This window comes from Theobroma cacao, chromosome 9 (genome assembly GCF_000208745.1).
Source record: "Theobroma cacao cultivar B97-61/B2 chromosome 9, Criollo_cocoa_genome_V2, whole genome shotgun sequence".
In the NCBI taxonomy this organism is placed as follows: domain Eukaryota; kingdom Viridiplantae; phylum Streptophyta; class Magnoliopsida; order Malvales; family Malvaceae; genus Theobroma; species Theobroma cacao.
In genome coordinates this window covers 37,204,004-37,225,021 of record NC_030858.1, presented here as the reverse complement: position 1 = coordinate 37,225,021, position 21,018 = coordinate 37,204,004, and the positions used below count along the sequence as shown (strand labels likewise).

The window sequence follows — 21,018 nt, the reverse complement described above, 5'->3', positions numbered from 1 at the left end:
CAATCAACATGCTAGGATGGAGCTTTGAGAGCGACATAACATGCTAGATTGTTCATTGAGGAAATCGTGCCGTTGCATGGAATAGAGGTATTAAGTTCAACAGTCAATTTTGGGATAAATTCTAGAAGATTTTGAGTACTAAGCTTAATTTTAGCACTGTTTTTAATCTTCAGATTGATGGGCAGACTGAGATAGTGAGATGACTATAAGGACTTTAAAAGATATGTTACAGGTTTGTGTAATTGATTTTGGAATTACATGGGATCACCACTTGTATTATATTATATATTTTTTCTCTTAATAGCTCTCTTAAAAAGTTTTAGCCTTTATTCCTCTTTGCTTTTGACTCTCAATAAAAATTGACTAACTCTACCCTTCACGTTATAAATTTGGATGATATTCTCCACTAATTTCTGGACAAAAACACAGCAATTTTAAACTAGGAAAATTTGTCGATTTCTTACTTTCCCAAAAAAAAGTGAAAGAAACTTGACGAATTAAGATCGTGTTGTATGTCGATTAATTAAGATAATATGGTAGTCTATTAATTTATAATATGAATATTATGAAATGGATACACAAAGCAAATTAAGTTAGTTTCTAGGTCAAAATGGTCTATTTTGTCTGTTTTTGAATGTTTGTCTCTCTCTTTTTTAATTTTACAAAAATTAAAATAAAAGTTTTGATTTTAATATGTTTTATATTAAAGTTTATTTTTTTATAATGTAGATGTTCAATACTTTTCAATATAATAAAATAAAAAAATATAAAATATAAGTTTGTAATATAAAAAAGTAAGTGTATTCAGTGCTTAAAAAAATATTATTTTGGAACATTTCAATAAATTAAAAAAAAGGAACGGAAAGATTATTTGACATGTATACATCACGATTTTAAGGCTCTGATTGTGATTTTTTCGTGTGTTGAGTGAAGCTTCGTATGATCTGACCAAGATTAGGTTTGAACCCTAAATCTTAAATTAATAGTAATAATGCTTCACAAGGTGGATCAAACTCATTATATTAAATTCTGGGTTCTGGAATATTTAATCGTTTAAAAAACCTTTAAATAGGTAACCAATATTCCAAGATTGAGGCTAAGGTTAAAGTATCGAATAAATAAAGATTTGTGTTAGATATTTGATCGATATAACGTTCTAATGAAATATGATCGTTACATAGAAGATAACGTTATGTTATAACGGTATTTTTAAGAACGTAAGATAGATAAATAAAGTTAGGGAAGATAACAAAACAATACTAAAATAGTAGAATTACTTTTGACCAATTGCCAGCTTTTCGGGCATACTTCTGGGATTCAAGTTTGAAGTTTGCTTTTAGCCCATGGATTATTACTAGGGGATTGACAGATTGCTTTGTCTGGAAGATGTTTTTCTTCCACTTTTTATCCTTTTGATTGAACAGCTCCTTGACAGGTTTAATTGATCTAACGGTAGTATATCAAAAGAACAATCGATGGTCCTTAGCATCAAGTGTTGGGAAGATATTTTTTTGTAGAAATTCTTCATGGCACAAATTCATAAGGGAACCTTCACGATACGAAAACGACCAGACCAGATTGATCCGCATGCACTAGCTGTACGTGATGTAAAGAATATGTGCCGACAGGCCATCAGGGTCACATTAATCACTAACCACACAGTTGCTTAGTTGCTAATTATACTACTAAAGTAGAGTAGAAAGTGCAGCTTAATTTCCAGGAGTAAATTCCAAAGGCTAAGTCTAAACCTTGCTACAGAGCCTTTATATAAAGACGGATAGCAGGCTAGCAGGCTAGCAATCTCTTTACGTTCTGGTTGAGTTGGTGTAGTTGAGGTCCATCCAATAGGTGAACTCTCTCTCCAGTTCTCCCGCTATCCATCCTGGTTTTCCATATTATGAAATGGGTTGTAAGTGTCGGGACTCCAGGGCTTTTGTTTTCTGGTGCATTGTGTTGTCGTCTTTGATCCATGTTTCCCTGGGTTCCAAGTCTAGGCATTTCAAATGGGAAGTGGAGTACATGTACAGTACTCCAGATTGTCTCGAACATGTTGTGATGGGTATCAATGGCCAGTTTCCGGGGCCGACCATACGGGCTAAAGCCGGGGACACCATTGTTGTGGAACTCACCAACAAGCTTCACACCGAGGGAGTTGTCATTCACTGGCATGGAATCAGACAGGTTTTCCTTTTCTCTCTCCCTCTGTCTCTCTCTTTCTCAATACAAACAATTTGTACAAGAATCTTTGCATGTGAGGCAGTGCCAAAATATATTTGTAAAAATGTTGTTTTCTTCCATCAGCATGGAACACCATGGGCAGATGGGACTGCTTCCATTTCACAATGTGCTATCAACCCTGGAGAAACTTTTGTATACAGGTTCAAAGTTGACAGGGTAATCTTTCAATCTCTCTTTCTTCTCTTTTCCTGTTGAGTTCTGGTCTTCACAAGGAACCAAAGTTCAAACTCCAGAACAAGATCCAAAGTGGGAAACACATGTACTCCCAAAGCTGGAAGTTGCAAAATATACCATTTTAAGTTAGTCTTTTTTATTGAATGTCTATAGTATTATAAGTAATAATAGACCATAGGTAAGGAAAAAACTAATGTTGTGGGACTGTTCTGGTGCAGCCTGGAACATACTTCTATCATGGGCACTATGGAATGCAAAGATCAGCTGGCTTGTATGGGTCCCTTATAGTGGACGTGGCAGATGGAAAGAAAGAGCCATTCCATTATGATGGTGAGTTCAACCTCTTGTTGAGTGATTGGTGGCACCGAGATGTTCATGAGCAAGAGGTTAGCCTTTCCTCCAAGCCATTCCGTTGGATCGGCGAGCCCCAGGTAAAACTTAACACTACTAGCATACATCATAATCAAGAGAGACGAAAAGGGTAATAATAGCATTGTTGAAGTGGTCTCACCCTATAATTCTTTTTTATTTTAATAATGGATATATAGTAGTACTCGTATTAATCACAATGAGGTTGGTTGACTCAATTAGTGCAAATCTTGCGTTGCAGCCACTTTTGCAACTTCATTTGGTGGCACTGGCACTAAGCTAAAAAAATAAAAATAATAATCATAAAGATGCATGTTATCATGAATTTCACTTTAAGAAAAAATAAAACGGATCTTAAATTTATAAGTAATGATATTTTTTTTATCTAATAAATATGTTTTTTTGATTAAAAGTGTGTATTTGTAACAAGACAAGTGATATAAGTAGAGTGTGTCTAATTCTTTATTGATGTGGACTTCTCATTAAAGATATTAAAATTTAGATAAATTCGGATTAAGGTGGATCCCTCTCTTTTATGGTGAAAAAATAAAAAATAGAATGTCACGGATAATGTCAATAAGAGATAAAATGAATTTTAAATTTATAAAATAAAATAAAATAAATTAAAAATATGGATTTGCTACACTATAACTATGATGATTACAAATATAACATTTGGCACGATATTAAGTGTAAAAAATTTGTAGTGAATGGTATCATTACTTAATTTGAAAAAAATTGCCCATGATGGTACATGGTGGTTGGTATATCTTCATCATACTGCCACCTTATCCCAAATAAAGCCAATACCAATAATCTAAAACTTTTTAACTTTCTTTACTCTTATTTCCTGCTACTGTTCATCTTTGGCTCACAAGAAAGAAAATCTCACATGTTTGATTAATTTTCCATTTTTTTTTCTTTGGAGTTAGAGTCTATTGATTAATGGAAGAGGGCAATTCAATTGTTCATTGGCTGCAAAATTCAGCAGCAATGCTTCTGTCAGCCAATGCAAGTTTAGAGGGAATGAGCAATGTGCACCCCAAATCCTGCATGTTGATCCAAAAAAAACCTACAGGCTGAGGCTTGCCAGCACTACAGCTCTAGCTTCATTGAACTTGGCCGTTGGGGTAGGTACCTGTTCCTATTTCCTATTGCAACTTTGCTTTTTTTTTCTTTCTTTTATGACTATGGTTCTAGCTAGAATATGCTAAAGTTTCTAGCAATATATATATATATATGGTAATTAATATTCATATTCGAGATATATTAAGATTTAATAAAGAGAAAATATTATTTAATCCCTTTGAAATTCCTTAGGATGTCGGGATTGTTATGCCCTAGAATTAATTCCTAACTTAGCAATTTGCATGTGAGCAGTTTTATTTTATATGATATATGCCAGACAAGATAACGGCAGAACTGGTGGCCTTGCTTTTGGGAATAGAAAAGAAAATTACATTATGGAAATGGGAAATGGAAAGCTGCATAGCTAGTGAGGTAGTAATGGTTGTCACTTTGTTTTTTTTTTTGTTTTTAATTTTCTTGGGAAAATGGGCTGGAAAAATTTGATAACAGCAGGGTACCTAGACAATGGGCAGTCTCCAACACCTTGATGCCTTTCGAGGTGAAAGTTAATAATTTGACTTACAACATGTGATGAATATAGAAAAGAAAAGTGCCTAAGAAAGGAAAAGGAAAATGCATGCATGAAGAAAAACTAGTGGTGGCAGTAGTCATTATGAGGGGATTTCTAAAGTGGGAGACATTGGCGTGTTTGAATGGCAGCAAAGCATAGGTGATAGAAGACAAACATAGTAAGTGGAGGAAAAGATTGTCAGCTTGCCATTTACTATGATTATTCTTTTGCTTTTGAGTGCCTTGTTCAATCTAACACTGTAAAACTTCACATGCTTATTTATTACAATTACCCCATTCATGGACACCCTACCCACCCCCCCCCCCCCCTCCCTCCTCCTCAAAATTTCTCATTTTTTTGTTACGAATCCTTGATTAAGTAGTTTTAGAACTTGTACTCTCTTTAAGAACTTTATTAAGGAAACATTTTCTTGGGATTCCTTGTACGATCCCCTTCCTGCATCTGTCTTCTATGACCTGCTCACTATTCAGAAAAGTACAAATGACCCGATGGTGAGCGATGCATGCAGCTCACATCTCCCATAGATTCCCTTGCTCCATTATCCCTATCTCCTGTCACAAATTCACACGTCGTACGAAATTAGAGGGCTATGATGTCTGACTTCCTATTTTGTGGAGTCTAATATTAAACTATAAAGATTAATCATGATGTTTAAGATTCAGGTTTTGGATCAGTATTAAGCTAAGAAAATGTTAGAACAAAGAATTGTACTTATGTTTGACAGAATTCTTGTTGCAGGGTCACAAAATGGTGGTGGTGGAAGCTGATGGGAACTACGTGCAACCATTTGCAGTTGATGACTTGGATATTTATTCAGGGGAGAGCTACTCGGTTCTGTTGAGAACAGACCAACTCCCCTCCAGGAATTATTGGATTTCAGTTGGTGTAAGAGGAAGAGAGCCCAAAACCCCTCAAGGCCTCACCATTTTGAACTACATTCCCACCTCTGCATCAAAACTCCCTACGTCTCTGCCTCCTGTGACACCTCGATGGGACGATTATAATCACAGCAAAGCGTTTACTAAAAGTATTTTTGCCCTGATGGGATCCCCTCAGCCACCAAGAACTCATGACCGCAGGATCATCCTCCTCAACACTCAAAACAGGATCAATGGATTCACCAAGTGGTCCATCAACAACATTTCCTTAGCATTGCCTCCGACCCCGTACTTGGGCTCCATTAAATTTGGCCTCAACTATGCTTTTGATCAAAGACAGCCGCCTGACAACTATGATAACAGTTATGATATCATGAACCCTCCGGTGAACCCCAACTCAACTCATGGAAATGGAGTTTACACCATCAAGTTCAACACCAGCGTGGATGTGATACTTCAGAACGCCAATGCGCTAGCCAATAATGTTAGTGAAATACATCCATGGCATTTGCATGGTCATGATTTTTGGGTGTTGGGCTACGGAGAAGGGAAGTTCAAAGAAGAAGATGAGCAGAACTTTAACTTGAAGAACCCACCATTTAGAAACACTGCTGTGATCTTCCCATATGGATGGACTGCATTGAGGTTCGTTGCAGATAATCCAGGAGTTTGGGCATTTCATTGTCACATCGAGCCACATTTGCACATGGGAATGGGAGTTGTTTTTGCTGAAGGTGTCCATCGTGTTGGTAAAATACCCAGAGCTGCTCTTGCTTGTGGCTTAACAGGAAACAAGCTCAACTGATCTAATTAACTCATGTATGAAAAAATTTGGATCTCATTCCGGAAGTAGTTAGCTAATTTATGTATGGTGGCAACAAATCGGAGTTCGGATATATTTTAAGCTTTGAGCTTGTAATGTTAGGCTTTTGTATCCTGAAAGGTACACTTGTTTTCTTGGAATTTTACATATAGCCTTTTGTCTTCTTCCCTGTTTTAATTTCTATTGCTACTTCTTTCCCTAATGTATTTGAACTTATTTGGGTTTAGTTTTGGGTTTTGGGTCCGGGAAAACGCTAGCCATATTGCCATGGGCTAGCAGTGGTGTTTACCTTGGGCTAGATCGTTCGATTTGAGCATGTGGGTTTGGTCATTGGTTTATATCTCATGCCATTGGGGCATTGGCTGAAGTCTACAAACACCTAATGGGCAACATATATGAAGTTGCAGAGACAACCAAAATGATTATGGAGGAATCTTTCAATCAATTTGCCAACAAAATAATGTAATCACTCTTTCACATACCAGACTTAATTACATGATTCTAGGTCCAACTTTTAAGAGGAATTGCATAGTTTTCCTTTTTGAATCAATTATTAATCAATGAACCCAAAAAATCTTTCCAAAATTTTGATTCCATGTACCAAAAGTTAAGGTTGAATTGATATGTATATGCATTACAATCCAACATTATGCCAAGTAGCAGGAAAATTTGTTCAACATATGGTAATGAAATTTTCAACTTAGAAACTCTGGTCAAATATAGTTTAAGAAAATATATGAGAATGATCTTTCTAAATTTCTTTTTTTGGTATAATTCTTACCTTTCCTAGGTACATGAGAGTAAATCTCTAAGTCAAATCTGGATAATTTTTTATTAATTATTTTTAAAATGAAAAAACACGTGATAAGTATAGAATTTTTTCCATAATATTGAAGTAATTCTTGAATAAAAGTAACTTTTCTTCAATTACAATAAAAAAAATTATCCATCTCCTTTGACTTGTTTAACTAATTTCTAGAAAGTATTAAACTGTCTCTAGTTGAGGCTAATTAGAAGAAAAGACAAAAATTGATAATGAAGGGAGCAAATTCTTCCCTCTATTATTGGAAACTTCTTAATTGTTAGTAACTGTCTTGAAGAAATCTTGAGGAAAGATAATCTTTCCCAATAAGTATTCATAGTGATCTAACCGCATTACCACAAAGAAAGATCCTCTAAGGTGTGAGAAGATATCTGCAAGAATTCCTTATGGGAAAATTCACAGGGAGCCCTTTAATTCATACGAAAATGATCGGAGCAGATTCATGCATGATGTAAAAAATTATTCCCAGAGATCAGGAGTGACAGATTAAAGAGTAATCGCAGACTTGCATACACTGAACAAAATTTCAAGGAGTAGTTAGAGCCTAGGTCTTGCCTTCTATATATATTGGCCTGGCAGGCATTAGGCAAGCTATTCACGCTGGTTTTGCATGTTGGGGAAATGGGTTGTGAGTTTTGGGACTCCAGGGCTCTTGTTTTCTGGTGCATCGTGTTGTCTTTGATCCATGTTTCATTGGGTTCCGAGGTTAGGCATTTCCAATGGGAAGTGGAATGCATGTACAGCTCTCCAGATTGTTTGGAACATGTTGTAATAGGTATCAATGGCCAGTTTCCAGGGCCGACCATCCGGGCTAAAACCGGAGACACCATTGTTGTGGAACTCACTAACAAGCTTCACACCGAGGGGGTTGCCATTCACTGGCATGGAATCAGACAGGTTTCCCTTCTCTCTCTCTCTCTTGCCATAGTATGGAATTAATTGATCTTAACGATCTGTAAAATGTTGTGTTTCATACATCAGCGTGGAACACCATGGGCAGACGGGACTGCTTCCATTTCACAATGTGCTATCAACCCTGGAGAAACTTTTGCATACAGGTTCAAAGTTGACAGGGTAATCTCTCAATCTCTTTTTTCTTCTGTTTCCTCGGGAGCTATATGATAGATCTTAAAGCCTTCAATGAACGAAATCCAGGCTCCAGAATTTCAAGTTGCAGCAAAAATACTATTATCAATTTATATTATCTTTTTTGGTGAATGTTAATGGCACAGTCTGGAACGTACTTTTATCATGGACACTACGGAATGCAAAGATCAGCAGGATTGTATGGGTTCCTGATAGTGGACGAGCATGGAAAGAGAGAGCCGCCATTCCATTACGATGGTGAGTTTTACCTATTGTTGAGTGATTGGTGGCACCAAAGTGTTCATGAGCAACAGGTTGGCCTTTTCTCCAAGCCATTCCGTTGGGTCGGTGAACCCCAGGTAAAAACTCAACATTACAATTGCGATTAATTGGTTATAAACTTCGTATACTAAACGAGCAAAGTGAGTTCAGAAAATAACTTAATAATATGTAAAAATAAATAAAAACAAATAAAAAACCATGATAAATAAAGGCAAAAGACTTTCTTGGCCCATGTTCCTGCTAATTTTCTACCTTTGGCCCACAAGAAAGAAATTAATTTCCCTTTTTCTTTGGGGTTAGAGTCTGCTGATTAATGGAAGAGGGCAATTCAATTTTTCATTGGCTGCAAAAATTTTGCAACAATGCTTCTGTCAGCCAATGCAAGTTTAGTGGGAATGAGCAATGCGCACCCCAAATCCTGCAAGTCCATCCAAACAAAATCTACAGGCTGAGGATTGCCAGCACCACTGCTCTAGCTTCACTCAACTTGGCCATTGGGGTAACTACCTGTTCCTATTCCTATTTCCAAGTTAAGGAAATGTTAGAACTAATAGTTTATTCAGTAAAGGACTTGGAACTTGGAACTGTATTTCTCTGGTTTAACAAAATTTGTTTGCAGGATCACAAAATGATGGTGGTGGAAGCTGATGAAATTATGTGCAGCCATTTGAAGTTGATGACTTGGATATTTATTCAGGGGAAAGTTATTCAGTCCTCTTAAGAACAAACCAAAACACCTCCTCCAATTACTGGATTTCAGTTGGTGTACGAGGAAGAGAGCCCAAAACCCCTCAAGGCCTCACCATTTTGAACTACATTCCCACCCCTGCATCAGAACTCCCTACCTCTCCACCTCCTGTAACACCTCGATGGAACGATTATGATCACAGCAAAGTGTTCACTAAAAGGATTCTTGCCGCCAAGGGGTCCCTTCATCCACCAAGAACTCATGACCGCAGGATCATCCTCCTCAACACTCAAAACAAAATCAATGGATTCACCAGGTGTTCTATCAACAACATTTCCTTAACATTGCCCTCGACCCCTTACTTGGGCTCCATTAAATTTGGCCTCAACAATGCTTTTGATCAAAAACGCCCTCCGGACAACTATGATAACAGTTATGATATCATGAAGCCTCCGGTGAACCCCAACTCAACACATGGAAATGGAGTTTACACCATCAACTTCAACACCACAGTGGATGTGATACTTCAAAATGCCAATGCTTTAGCAGAAAATGTCAGCGAGATACATCCATGGCACTTTCATGGTCATGATTTCTGGGTGTTGGGCTACGGAGAAGGGATATTCAGAGAAGAAGACGAGCAGAAGTTTAACTTGGAGAACCCACCGTTAAGAAACACCGCTGTGATCTTCCCATATGGATGGACCGCATTGAGGTTCGTTGCTGATAATCCAGGAGTTTGGGCATTCCATTGTCACATCGAGCCACATTTGCACATGGGAATGGGAGTCGTCTTTGCTGAAGGTGTCCGTCGTGCTGGTGAAATACCCAGAGCTGCTCTTGCTTGCGGCATAACTGGAAGCTTTTAAGCACCAAAAAAATAGCAGAACTGAAAATGAGACTGATCAACTAATGCATTTGCCATTGCTAGTATCTAATTTCCAAAGTAAATGAGAGTTTTGGTTGGTCTTGTTTCCTAAAAATACTCGTAACAGTCTTCTTCTTTCTTTCTAATTTCATTTCCATGATGATGAATTGGTATCCTCCATTGCTGCTCTACTCATTTTCCTAGTCTAATTCGCAGAGGTTTATGACCAAAGCAGTATTAACAATTCTGGGTTGGAAAGAAAGGTTGGCATAGTTTGCATGGGCTGGCCTCATGAAATTTGAGCCAACGTTATCGGATTCCTAGCCATGGTTTATGCAGGAAAAGGATTCCCTCCAAGCCTAGCCCAATTCCCCTTTTTTGTTTTTTTTTTGTTTTTATCGTAAATATTTGACTCTATTAATACAATTTTAAATTTGCATAATTTATTTTATCATTTATAGGTAATTGGGTACTTAGTAAAATTTTTCATTCTATTTATCGATAACAAGCATAATTTCCAAATATCGAGAGTAAGAGACGACGAGATGAGAAAAATTTATCTTAATTTTATTTAACATAAAATCTAATAAAATCTTCATATCTAAAAGGGAAAAAAACATAATAAATTAATTACTCAATCAAGCAATAAATTATAATTTTTCATTCTTTTCCATTTCTAAAAAAAAAGGAAATAAGTGATATATTAATTATTTTTATCCCTTTGCTGTCATATTCCAAAATAAAGAACCCTTTGTTATTTTCCCTTGTTTCTTTTTATTTCAACATTATCCTTTTTTGCTTTGGATCATCTCCAGGTGCCTCCAAATCTTAAGAGTAAAGATTCCTTTTTGCTTTCCTTTTTTTCTTTTCTTCCGTCTTTACACATTTATAACATGATATTTCATGATTAAGTGATTCGTAGACAAAATAACCCGATAAATCATTCTCGTATCTTATCTGGACCCATACTCAATAGTAAGTAAAATTCAATATTTCCTAAATATATACCAATTTTTTCAATTTATTAACTATATTTTTACATATTTTTCTTTTTTTTTTGGGGGGGTTTAAAGGATTTTGATAATTTATTAGTAGTAAATGAGAGAGTGATAAATGATTTACGTGTCCAAACAGTTGGCCTTAATATTATTATTATTATTATTATAAGCAAGAAAACAATAAACACTGTGCAAACACAGCAATGAGCACAAAAAGTAATGTTAATTTTGTGTTTGCTGCCTACTGTTTAACAAAGTAGGCAAATTTATTCTCTCTTCCTCCTAACGTGGAGAGAGCAATGGGGCAACTTGGTTTTATAAAATTAAATAAATTTCTAAGCTCGTGCTTAATACAATTTATTTTTACTTTTTAATTTTAAAAAATGACATTTAATTTTTAATTCTCAAAATTATATCGAGAATATAATTTAATACTAAATCGGTGCACGTATCTCTTTACTTAAATAAAAAAATTTAACTTTCAATTTTGACTTTCGCTATGTCTTTATATGAACAGTACGTCATTGAACTCTTCCTTGACCGGAAAATTAACTGTGACAATTAAAGACGACGGTCATCGTCGTTGAAGAAGAAGTGTTGTTGATTAATAAATTAAAACCGTATTATTTAATTATGTGAACGCATTAATTTCGTAAGCATGGTTAAAGGAAGGAAAAGAAATAAAAAAAATAAAATAAAATTAAAAATAAAAAATAAAAACTCCTTTAATGAAGGGAGATGACATTGGATGAAGACGGGTTTGCCTATCCCAAACACCAATTGAATGCATTTCCCATAACCAAGACTAAAAATAATTGGTGACTGGTCAGGTGCTGTCTTGTAGAACACGGTCCCTACACTGCAGATTTTATTAATAAATTTGCTAAGAAAAATTATAATTATTAGGGGAAAAAAAAAAAAAAACGTCTATCCCAAGAATCAGATTGGATTAACCTGACCTTAATTTACTTTCCTCTCTTTTTACTTTCGTTTCCCTTTTTTTTTTTTGAATAAATTAATGGTTTTCCATTTCCTGACTATTTAATCTAGTGTCACTGTTCCCCATACTTTTGATTTTATTACACTCTTTTGTTTTTAGTTTTTACAAATCCCCAACACTTTCCCCCATTTTCTCTCTCACTTTCTTTCTCTCCTTTCACAATCACCAACAGGGAGGCAGGCAAGCAGCCACCCACCTTCTCTTCAATAATTCTCTCTTAGGGGCAGTAGAAAAGTTCCAGCTTTCAAAACTAGAAGGATAATATTCTTTCTCTTTCTTCTACCCATCCTCTCTCTTCCTCTCCATCTCTCTCTCCGTCTTTTTTTCTTTTCTTTTTTTTCTTTTTTAGTCATCCTTTCAAAGTCTTCTGTGTGTTACAGAATTGACTTCTTTGAGCTTTGTGGAATCGGCCGAAATCTGGGTTTTTTCTGGTAAGTCTGTTTTTGGACTTGGTTTGGGTGGATCTCTATGTGGTCTGACTGGATTTTAGTACTTACTTCGGGGGAGTTTTTTTAATTTTGTTTGCTACTTTTCTGATATGGGTTTTGATTATTGATTCATAAATTCAAGCTTTTGGTTTTTTGGTTGTGGTTTTTCTGATGCTTTTTTTGACTTGTGTTTTGGTTATTGATTGACAAAGTTGAGATTTTGATTATCTGGTTTGAGGTTTTTGGCTACTTTTCTGATTTGGTTTTAATTATTGATAGTTAAAGTTGAGGTTTTGATTACCAGTTTGGGGTTTTTCCCTACTATTCTGCTTTGGGTTTTTGATTATTGATTGAAAAAGTTGAGGTTTTAATTGTCTATTTCGGTTACTTTTTTGATATGGATTGATTGCCTGTTTGGGGTTCTCTTCTTCTTTTCTATTAGGGGTTTTGATAATTGATTGACAAATCTAAGGTCTTGATTTTATCAGATCCAATCAATTTGAGCGCAGTTATATGTTTTTCAGTTGCTTCTTCATTTTAAGATGCTTTTCTTTTTCAAAAAATTAATTGTCAACTAAAGTTTTGTGTTTTGATGGGATCTGACTTGTATCTGATGGTGCCTGTTCCTTAAGCTATGATTTATGAAGCCGAATTGATTTTGTTCACTCCTATCTCACTTATGTGATGATGACTTAAGTCTCCATATAAACAGATGATCAGCTGATTTTATTTGTAGGCTAGTTTGATCTGTTCAATTTTCTTCAGATTCTTTTCTTTTTTGCTAGTAATCTTATCTGGGGAATAATTAAATCTATTTGTACCTAGCTTATTTGGGAAATGAAAATCTTTGTTTATGCTTTTGTGGGTTTGAGTGAGCAGAATTGTCTGGTGATCTAATCGTTTGTATCAGTTAAGGGATAGATTTGAAAATCATTGGAGCCAGGTCTTTGATGCTTTTAGTGTTTTGTATTAAATATAGACTGTCAATATCTGTTCAATGGTTAGATGCTGCTATTTTATTGCGAAACTTTATGGCTCTTGCTGAGTTTTTCTAACCTGACTTCTTTTTTTTTTTTTTAAATACAGGTTAATTAAGGCCGTAGTTTTGGGTGATCTGAAGTATAACAGTACTCAGTAGGAGAAAAAGTAGTTTGATTGATCCAGAGATTTCCCGCAAGTTTCAGACATATTTGAGGTTCTAATTGGAAATAATGATGATATTTGAAGAGATGGGAATTTGTGGGGATATGGATTTCTTCAGTGCTCCCCTTGGGGAAAAAGATGTGGCCGCCTCACAAACTGAACCAGAGGCCACAGTGGAGGATGATTATACTGATGAAGAGATTGATGTGGATGAACTTGAGAGGAGGATGTGGAGGGACAAAATGCGTCTCAAACGGCTTAAAGAACAGAACAAGGGCAAGGAGGGGATTGATATTGCCAAACAGCGCCAGTCCCAAGAACAGGCAAGGAGAAAGAAGATGTCAAGGGCACAGGATGGAATATTGAAGTACATGTTGAAGATGATGGAAGTTTGTAAAGCTCAAGGTTTTGTGTATGGGATTATTCCAGAAAAGGGAAAGCCAGTAACTGGGGCATCTGATAATCTTCGGGAATGGTGGAAGGATAAGGTCAGGTTTGATCGTAATGGACCCGCTGCTATTGCGAAGTACCAGGCAGATAATTTGATTCCTGGCAAGAATGATGGCTGTAATTCAATAGGCCCTACACCACACACCTTGCAAGAACTTCAAGATACAACTCTTGGTTCTCTTTTGTCTGCACTGATGCAACACTGTGATCCTCCTCAGAGGCGATTTCCTTTAGAGAAAGGTGTTCCCCCGCCATGGTGGCCTAGTGGAAATGAGGAATGGTGGCCACAACTGGGTTTGCCCAAAGAACAAGGCCCTCCTCCTTATAAGAAACCTCATGACTTGAAGAAGGCGTGGAAAGTAGGGGTTCTCACAGCAGTGATTAAGCATATGTCTCCTGATATCGCCAAGATTCGCAAGCTTGTAAGGCAGTCCAAGTGCTTGCAGGATAAGATGACAGCAAAGGAAAGTGCAACTTGGCTTGCCATCATTAATCAGGAGGAGGCCTTGGCCAGAGAGCTTTACCCAGATTCCTGCCCACCTTTGTCCTCAGGTGGAGGAAGTGGGTCTTTGGTTATAAATGACTGCAGTGAGTATGATGTTGAGGGGGCTGAAGATGAGCAAAACTTTGATGTTCAAGAGCGTAAACCTGGGAATCTCAATTCGTCTAATTTGGGCATTGAGCGAATGAGGGCTGTCCAACAACCACCTTATCCTATTAAGGGAGAAGTTGTCAATAGTTTGGATTTCAGGCGAAAGAGGAAACCTTCCAATGATTTAAACGTGATGGAACACAAAATCTACACTTGTGAGTTCATCCATTGTCCTTATAGTGAACTTCGCTTGGGTTTTCATGATAGGACTTTGAGGGACAATCATCAATTGACTTGTCCATTCAGAAACTCCTCTGCACAGTTTGGGGGTTCTAATTTTAATATTAATGAAGTGAAGCCAGTCATATTCCCTCAAACTTTTGCTCAATCCAAGCCAGCTGCTCCACCGATTACTTCCGTGCCAACATCCTTTGATCTGTCAGCACTTGGAGTTCCAGAAGATGGGCAGAAAATGATCAGTGAGCTCATGTCGATATATGATAACAACATTCAAGGCACCAAGAACATGAATTCTGGTAACAATCCAGTTACAGAAGGTCAAAATCTACTTCAGCCGAAAATCCAACAGCAGCAGGATGAATATTTCCGTGGTCAAGGAGTCATAATGGAGGGAAACTTCTTCGAGGAGTCTAGCATGCCCAATAATAACCAGATGTTTTCACAAGGGGAAGGTCAATTTGATCGGTTTAAGGCCTTGAATACTCCTCAGTTTGAGACAAACCACAATAACAACAGCTTCCAGTTGATGTTCGGTTCTCCATTCGACTTGGCTTCTTTTGATTACAAGGAAGATCTACAAGCTGTTGGGATGGATACTCTGCCAAAGCAAGATGTTTCAATGTGGTTCCAGTAACAAGACCAAGGCCTAAGTGTTTCTATCCACTTAGAGCTACTGAGCAGTTTGTTCTTGCAGGGAGATCTTCCTCCCTTACTGCCTATTGTATGCCTAAGGCTTTGTCGACACATGCACTAGCTAAAACTTTTTTCTTTTACTGTGTTATTGTATTTTTCCTCCCTGTCTGTAGCTGTAGAAGCTTAGCAAGTTTAGCAGGTCTCATACGGGCTTCAATAAAAACGTGGGAAGTCCCATGGTCCTGCTGCTGATTTACATAGAATGTGACTGTCTCATAAATAAGTTAGGTGTATTCTCTCTCTGGTTTTTATTTCTTTTTCACTTTTCTTTCACAACTTTTAATCAGTTTTCTACCATTATCATGTGGGTAGGAATCTGATTGTGAGTGTTTTGTCCTGTATTGGGTACATAGTGGACGGGTGTGTTGAATGGAAACTGTTGTCTTTTAATGCATCTTGTTGGTCATCCCATGTGAGCCAGAAGCACAGCAGTTAATGGAAGATGCCTAAGTTGACTAGGATCTCTCTATCATGAACTGCTGTGTTCGTGTTTGTGTTTGTGTGTGGGTGGGGGCGTTATGGCTTTATGTGTGTGGTGGGGTCCGTTCAAGGACGGCTGCGCTCTCTAAGGTTCAGCCAGCTGTCTTGGCCTTTGTTCAAAGTTTGGAACTTATCATTTCCATGGTCCCATTTCAGGAAAAAAAGAAGAACCACAAAATAAAGATTGAAAACATATAAAGGAAAGGAAAATGAAAAAAAGGACACTGAAAGGATATGATCAAAACTTTGTTGGCACTATGGTGTGGTGTTGCTTTCATTGTTGGGTTCATTTGTTTAATGTATTTATTGCTATCTTTGCAGGTGTCTGGTTTTATCTGCAAAATTCATCTCCCATTCTGATATTTTTGGCTCTTTCCCTTTCCTTCCTCACAAAGTAAAATATGTAATTGGATCACATGGGTATTTGACTTAATGATAAATTTATTATTAAGCATAGTCTGCTTTAGCTGTCATGAATGAAATGGAATGGAAATGGAAGTAACCAAAGCAGTTCCATTTTAATATTTACTACGATAATTTTTTTATATTAGAAATCTTTTAAATCTTTAATCTAAAGTCTTACACCTATTGACTTCTCTTTCATATATTAAATTGTAGTATGGAAAGTAGTTGTGCTCATGAAGTTAGCAGCTTTGAAGTTCTAATAATGATATTTTCCCCCTTTGACAACAAAAAAGCATTTAGCTCGACCAATTGAAATTAAAGTTGTAATGATTAATTCCCAAAAAAATTCTAAATTTCTCATAAAAAAATAGTATAGTTTGATGATTTGTCTAAAATTTGTTTATGTTCCTCCAATTCACTTGTGATTGCTCCCTCTTACTTACCAGGGAGTTTTAGGCTCAGGTTTGATTGCAAGATGGGGACCTTCGAGACTTAAAAAAAGTACCAGAGCATCTCAGTTTGAGGCTAAAAGATAACTAGACAATGGGTTTTTGCTGCCCTAATTGTTTCCAGAATTTCTTGTGAGAATTTATCATGTTTATCTCTTAACAGATTGATCCTTTTGTCATGGTGTGGCCAAGGTAATAATTCTAACAGACAAGAGGAAGAAGGTCCAAAAAAAGGAAAATAGCAAAAAAAAAACAAAAGCAAATGAATCAATGGGGGAAATATAACCCTCATTTGGTGATTTGTCCTCGGAAAAGAAAAGTGAACAGGTTAAGAAAAATACATATTATTAGCAGTTCTTTAGACAGAGACAAGATAAGTAGGATATGGTTGTAGCTGCAAAATGCCAAATTGCCAATCAATGGAAGCTTAGCAATCTTTTCATGGGCGTTTAGGGCCAGCCCTCCTCTTGGTCTTCCAGTTATTCTAACAGGGCCAAAACTTCCTTGTGGCCATAAGTCCCTGGAGGAACACATTTGCATTTCTAGCAGCATTTCTGGCAGAAGAACATACAGGGTTTTTGGTAATTGCAGGCTCCAGGGGCACGTCCCTGACAGCAGAAACAATCCCAAGGACATTACCAAACTCAGTAACCCAGAATTTGGGTAATTTGCTCAATGCATTGAATGCCAAAAAATGGGGTTGGAGAAATCAGATATGTAATAATTGAGCCTGACAGAATACTTGGATTTTTGGCTTGACTTTTTCAACATGTGTTTCAGGTTTTCTGTTGATGTGATTTCCTTGGCCTGGGTTCCGAGACTTCCGTGAGTTCGTTGACTATTGATTTAAAGTTCTTTTGACAGTACAGATAAGCCTGCAGCCTTAGATCAACAGGATCAAAAACCTTACACAAAATGATTAAAAATATATTAATTGCCAAAATTAGCTGTTAGAGAGAGACAAATTCCTGCAGATGTACTGATTTCATGGATGACTAAAATTTTAAACAGCTGTAACATTCATGATTGTTTTTAGACAATTTTGGAGTTCCTGATCATGAGTTATAATCTCATAGAGATGCAGTGATTTAGATATAATTTGTTGACATCATGATCCTGAATCTATCACCGTTGTTACAAAGATGGCAATGAAGCCACTATCCTCACTTGTTAAAGTTCCAAAACGTTGCACCATCACTTCATCAACTAAGATCAACCGTCACCACCACCACCACCACCACCACCACCACCATCAGCACCGCCATAGATATCATGATTGTTGCTGCCAATCACACGCCAACAATTTCACCTATATATGCAACCCCTAGCTAGCTATAAATAAGACTTTTTAACAACAACAACAAAGCTATCTTCACCTAACTTTGCTCCTACTTTCCTTCCCATATTCTCCCAATCATAAAACAAATTGCCACCGCCACAAAGCCAGGCACGTGCCAAGCCAAGTGATATGAATCAAATTTCCTACATGGGGTTCTCTTTTTGTCAATCAGCATATGATCATGCCAAATTCTTTATAAAACTCTTCCCAAGGAAAGCCATCTCTATCCCTGTCGGTTAAAACTTTTCCTTCACGTTAAGGGTAAGAAATAGTTACAAAGTTTTTATATTTGTAAATGGGACGACTAGTTGTGACAAATCCCTTCGTAATGAAAGTGTTTGTATTTTATCAAGATGCATAGCTCAGAGACAGAAGTTGACATATTGCTGATTATGTTCTAAGTTCCAATGGTGGGAATATTTCTGTTTTTTCTTCACTGTAATTTCCATTGATGGCTCACCGGTGCTGGACCCTTTGAACACTTTTGTCTTAGTCCATTTACAGTGCTTGTTCATGCATGAAAATGAAAATTACTTTCTGAGGAAAAAGTGAAAACCATCTTATCTTCCTGAACTGTTGTTTTCCTTTTTCTTTTCTCAGATTGAAATCTTTCTCACACCTTTTTTGTCAAACTTTCTTGGAGCAAGTTCCGTCAGAGGCTGTCACAAATTTCACCATGCATGCTGATAGATGACAAGGAATTTACAACTTACTTTTGTCGTACTCAAAAGTGAGGTAATTATGATTAATGAGGCATTATGATTAAGTTTTACACTGTTAAACATAGACTAATTAGCTTATTGTACATATCATAAGTTCTTACTATGATATAACATACATTAATGCTGAAAATTATGATTAAACATACATGCATGCATGCATGCATGAATGGTACATTAAAATGTTAAGAATATAGATTACAAGCTTTTACACTATACAAAAGGAGATTTGACAAGTTCAAGACTGAATCCCAGCCTTGTGCTAAACATACATACTTGAGTTGAAGCTATCATTTCCAGCAAAGTAGAGGAATATCAAAGAGTTGAAGCTATCACTTCCAGCAAAGTAGAGGAAAAGCAAAGAGAAATTAATTGCTAGTGTAGATCTCTCCGTTGGGACCAAAAAAGACTTTGGGGTTGTGGAAGGACAACAACATCACCCATGTGAGCAAACCTCCATGGAAAAAGGCTTATGTCAAAGAAATAATAATAATAATAAATAAATGCATAAATATATAAATCTTATAATTCTAGATCATTAAGTTTGGGTGCATGCATACCCTTTGCTGTTGACCATAAAGGAAACCTCTCATTGTGCAAATGGCAAAACCATTTCTCCCATTTCCTGCTCAAAGTTGAAAGAAAATGGCAATGAGAATCAGGTAACTTAACAAAGTAAAAATATATAAAAGTAGCTCAAATTATCAATGGGCAACTACTTAAGTACTAGTAGTACTAGCCTTTAATGGACTATGAAGAAAGTATTATAAGCTAGCCAGCTACACCGACATTAAATTATTTATTTATCTAGGAAATGTTAAAGTAAAAAATTTGGGTATGCCATGAGTGTGCAAAGAAGGTGAACTCACTTGCCCTTTTTGGGACATTTGTATCTACAAAACCATTTATTTAATCCTTTAGAACCTTTTTCCCAAATTTGTTTTATAAAGAAAACCCATTCTTCTAGTCTCCCAAAACTTTTCTGTAGACTGTATATTTTCAATGCCTAGTGTTTACAAAATCATGTGTCTTTGCCTATTTATTTGGTACAAATTAATGACCAATTCTTTTTGGCTATGATAAGCTTTTTTTTTAAATAGATCTTAAACAATACAAAGTGTAAAAAAAACTTTGACTTACCAAATTTCTTATCAATTAGGTAAAAGAATAATTTTGGACTCATTCGTATAGTCGCTGCACATTCTAATAGGTTAATTTTTTAAAAAGAAAGTAATGGTCTTATGTGATAAGACTTAATTCAGTCCCGATTTCGATGACGATTAATTGAATAGAATAGGTAAAGTGACCTGACCTGCAATAAAGGCCTTGCAAATTCGATGAGAGAGAATGTTAAAAAATTTCACATTAGATAAGTAAGTGAAGGGTTTTGAGCTTATAAACGTAAACGCTGCACATCCAATTAAATTAATTTTTAAAGGAGAAGATAATAGTCTCATGATAAACTGAACGTATAAGTTAAATAAGAAATATTTTTTGGTTTGAAAACTAAGGAACAAATATTTTCTATACCGACTAAAACGTAGTAGATTCTCATCAAAGATATAAGATATTAGAAGAAAATATTATAACTCGAACTTAAAATTTAATCTAAAACTCTCCTTAATTTAAACAACATGAACTAAAGGAAAGTGTTAAAACTCATCAAGGGGACATGATTTCTGCTCGTCACTTTGTCGTGAAGTACAGCTTATGGCATCCAATGGAAAACATACCCTCCCTCTGAGGGTATCATGACTCATTTGATAACAAATTTTCACTTGGGATTCCATTTTTTCCCCGGCATTAAGCAGGCTGCTTGAAGGGTTTTTTATTTTTTATTTTATATATATATATATATATTTCATTAAAGGGTGTCATTGTCTGTGAGAGTAACTCCAATTGAATGCTACAATACAACTTGGGGCAAAAGCCAAAAATAATTGTTGGGTCATGACTCTTCCTATAATTGGCCCTCCTAGAGACTTTATTTCAACTAGTAAAGGCACAAGTTCTTAATAAATCATGCAAAAAAGTCAAAATTAATTAAATTACTTTAAGATAACATTTTCGGATTTTGGATTTTCTTGTTTAAAAGAGTAGGATACGAATCTCTTTTTCTCGAATAAAATTAAAAATCTTGGGCTATGCTTTCTTGAGACAGAATTTACCTATTCTCTAACAAACAAGAGAAGT

The 21,018-nt window shown here is 36.2% G+C and overlaps 2 protein-coding genes and 1 pseudogene across 2 annotated transcripts; all 3 read left to right on the top strand.

Annotated features, from left to right (window-relative positions):
• LOC18590851 (L-ascorbate oxidase) lies at positions 1,721 to 6,319 on the top strand. Its single transcript, XM_007016622.2, has 5 exons — positions 1,721 to 2,181; positions 2,302 to 2,394; positions 2,631 to 2,843; positions 3,714 to 3,911; positions 5,180 to 6,319. Exons 1-5 carry the CDS (start codon positions 1,903 to 1,905, stop codon positions 6,122 to 6,124), a joined length of 1,728 nt encoding a protein of 575 aa, XP_007016684.2. The 5' UTR covers positions 1,721 to 1,902; the 3' UTR covers positions 6,125 to 6,319.
• LOC18590850 lies at positions 7,587 to 9,890 on the top strand (annotated as a pseudogene).
• Positions 12,001 to 15,827, top strand: LOC18590849 (protein ETHYLENE INSENSITIVE 3). The gene is made up of 2 exons (XM_007016620.2): positions 12,001 to 12,318; positions 13,402 to 15,827. Exon 2 carries the CDS (start codon positions 13,527 to 13,529, stop codon positions 15,372 to 15,374), a length of 1,848 nt encoding a protein of 615 aa, XP_007016682.2. The 5' UTR covers positions 12,001 to 12,318; positions 13,402 to 13,526; the 3' UTR covers positions 15,375 to 15,827.

Bases quoted from the DNA above. Each gene is read 5' to 3' on its own strand.
- LOC18590849 (XM_007016620.2), top strand. From the start codon at position 13,527: ATGATGATATTTGAAGAGATGGGAATTTGTGGGGATATGGATTTCTTC.
- LOC18590851 (XM_007016622.2), top strand. From the start codon at position 1,903: ATGGGTTGTAAGTGTCGGGACTCCAGGGCTTTTGTTTTCTGGTGCATT. The intron at 2,844-3,713 runs GTAAAACTTAAC...CTTTGGAGTTAG, and splicing joins GTTGGATCGGCGAGCCCCAG to AGTCTATTGATTAATGGAAG. The intron at 3,912-5,179 runs GTAGGTACCTGT...TTCTTGTTGCAG, and splicing joins CATTGAACTTGGCCGTTGGG to GGTCACAAAATGGTGGTGGT.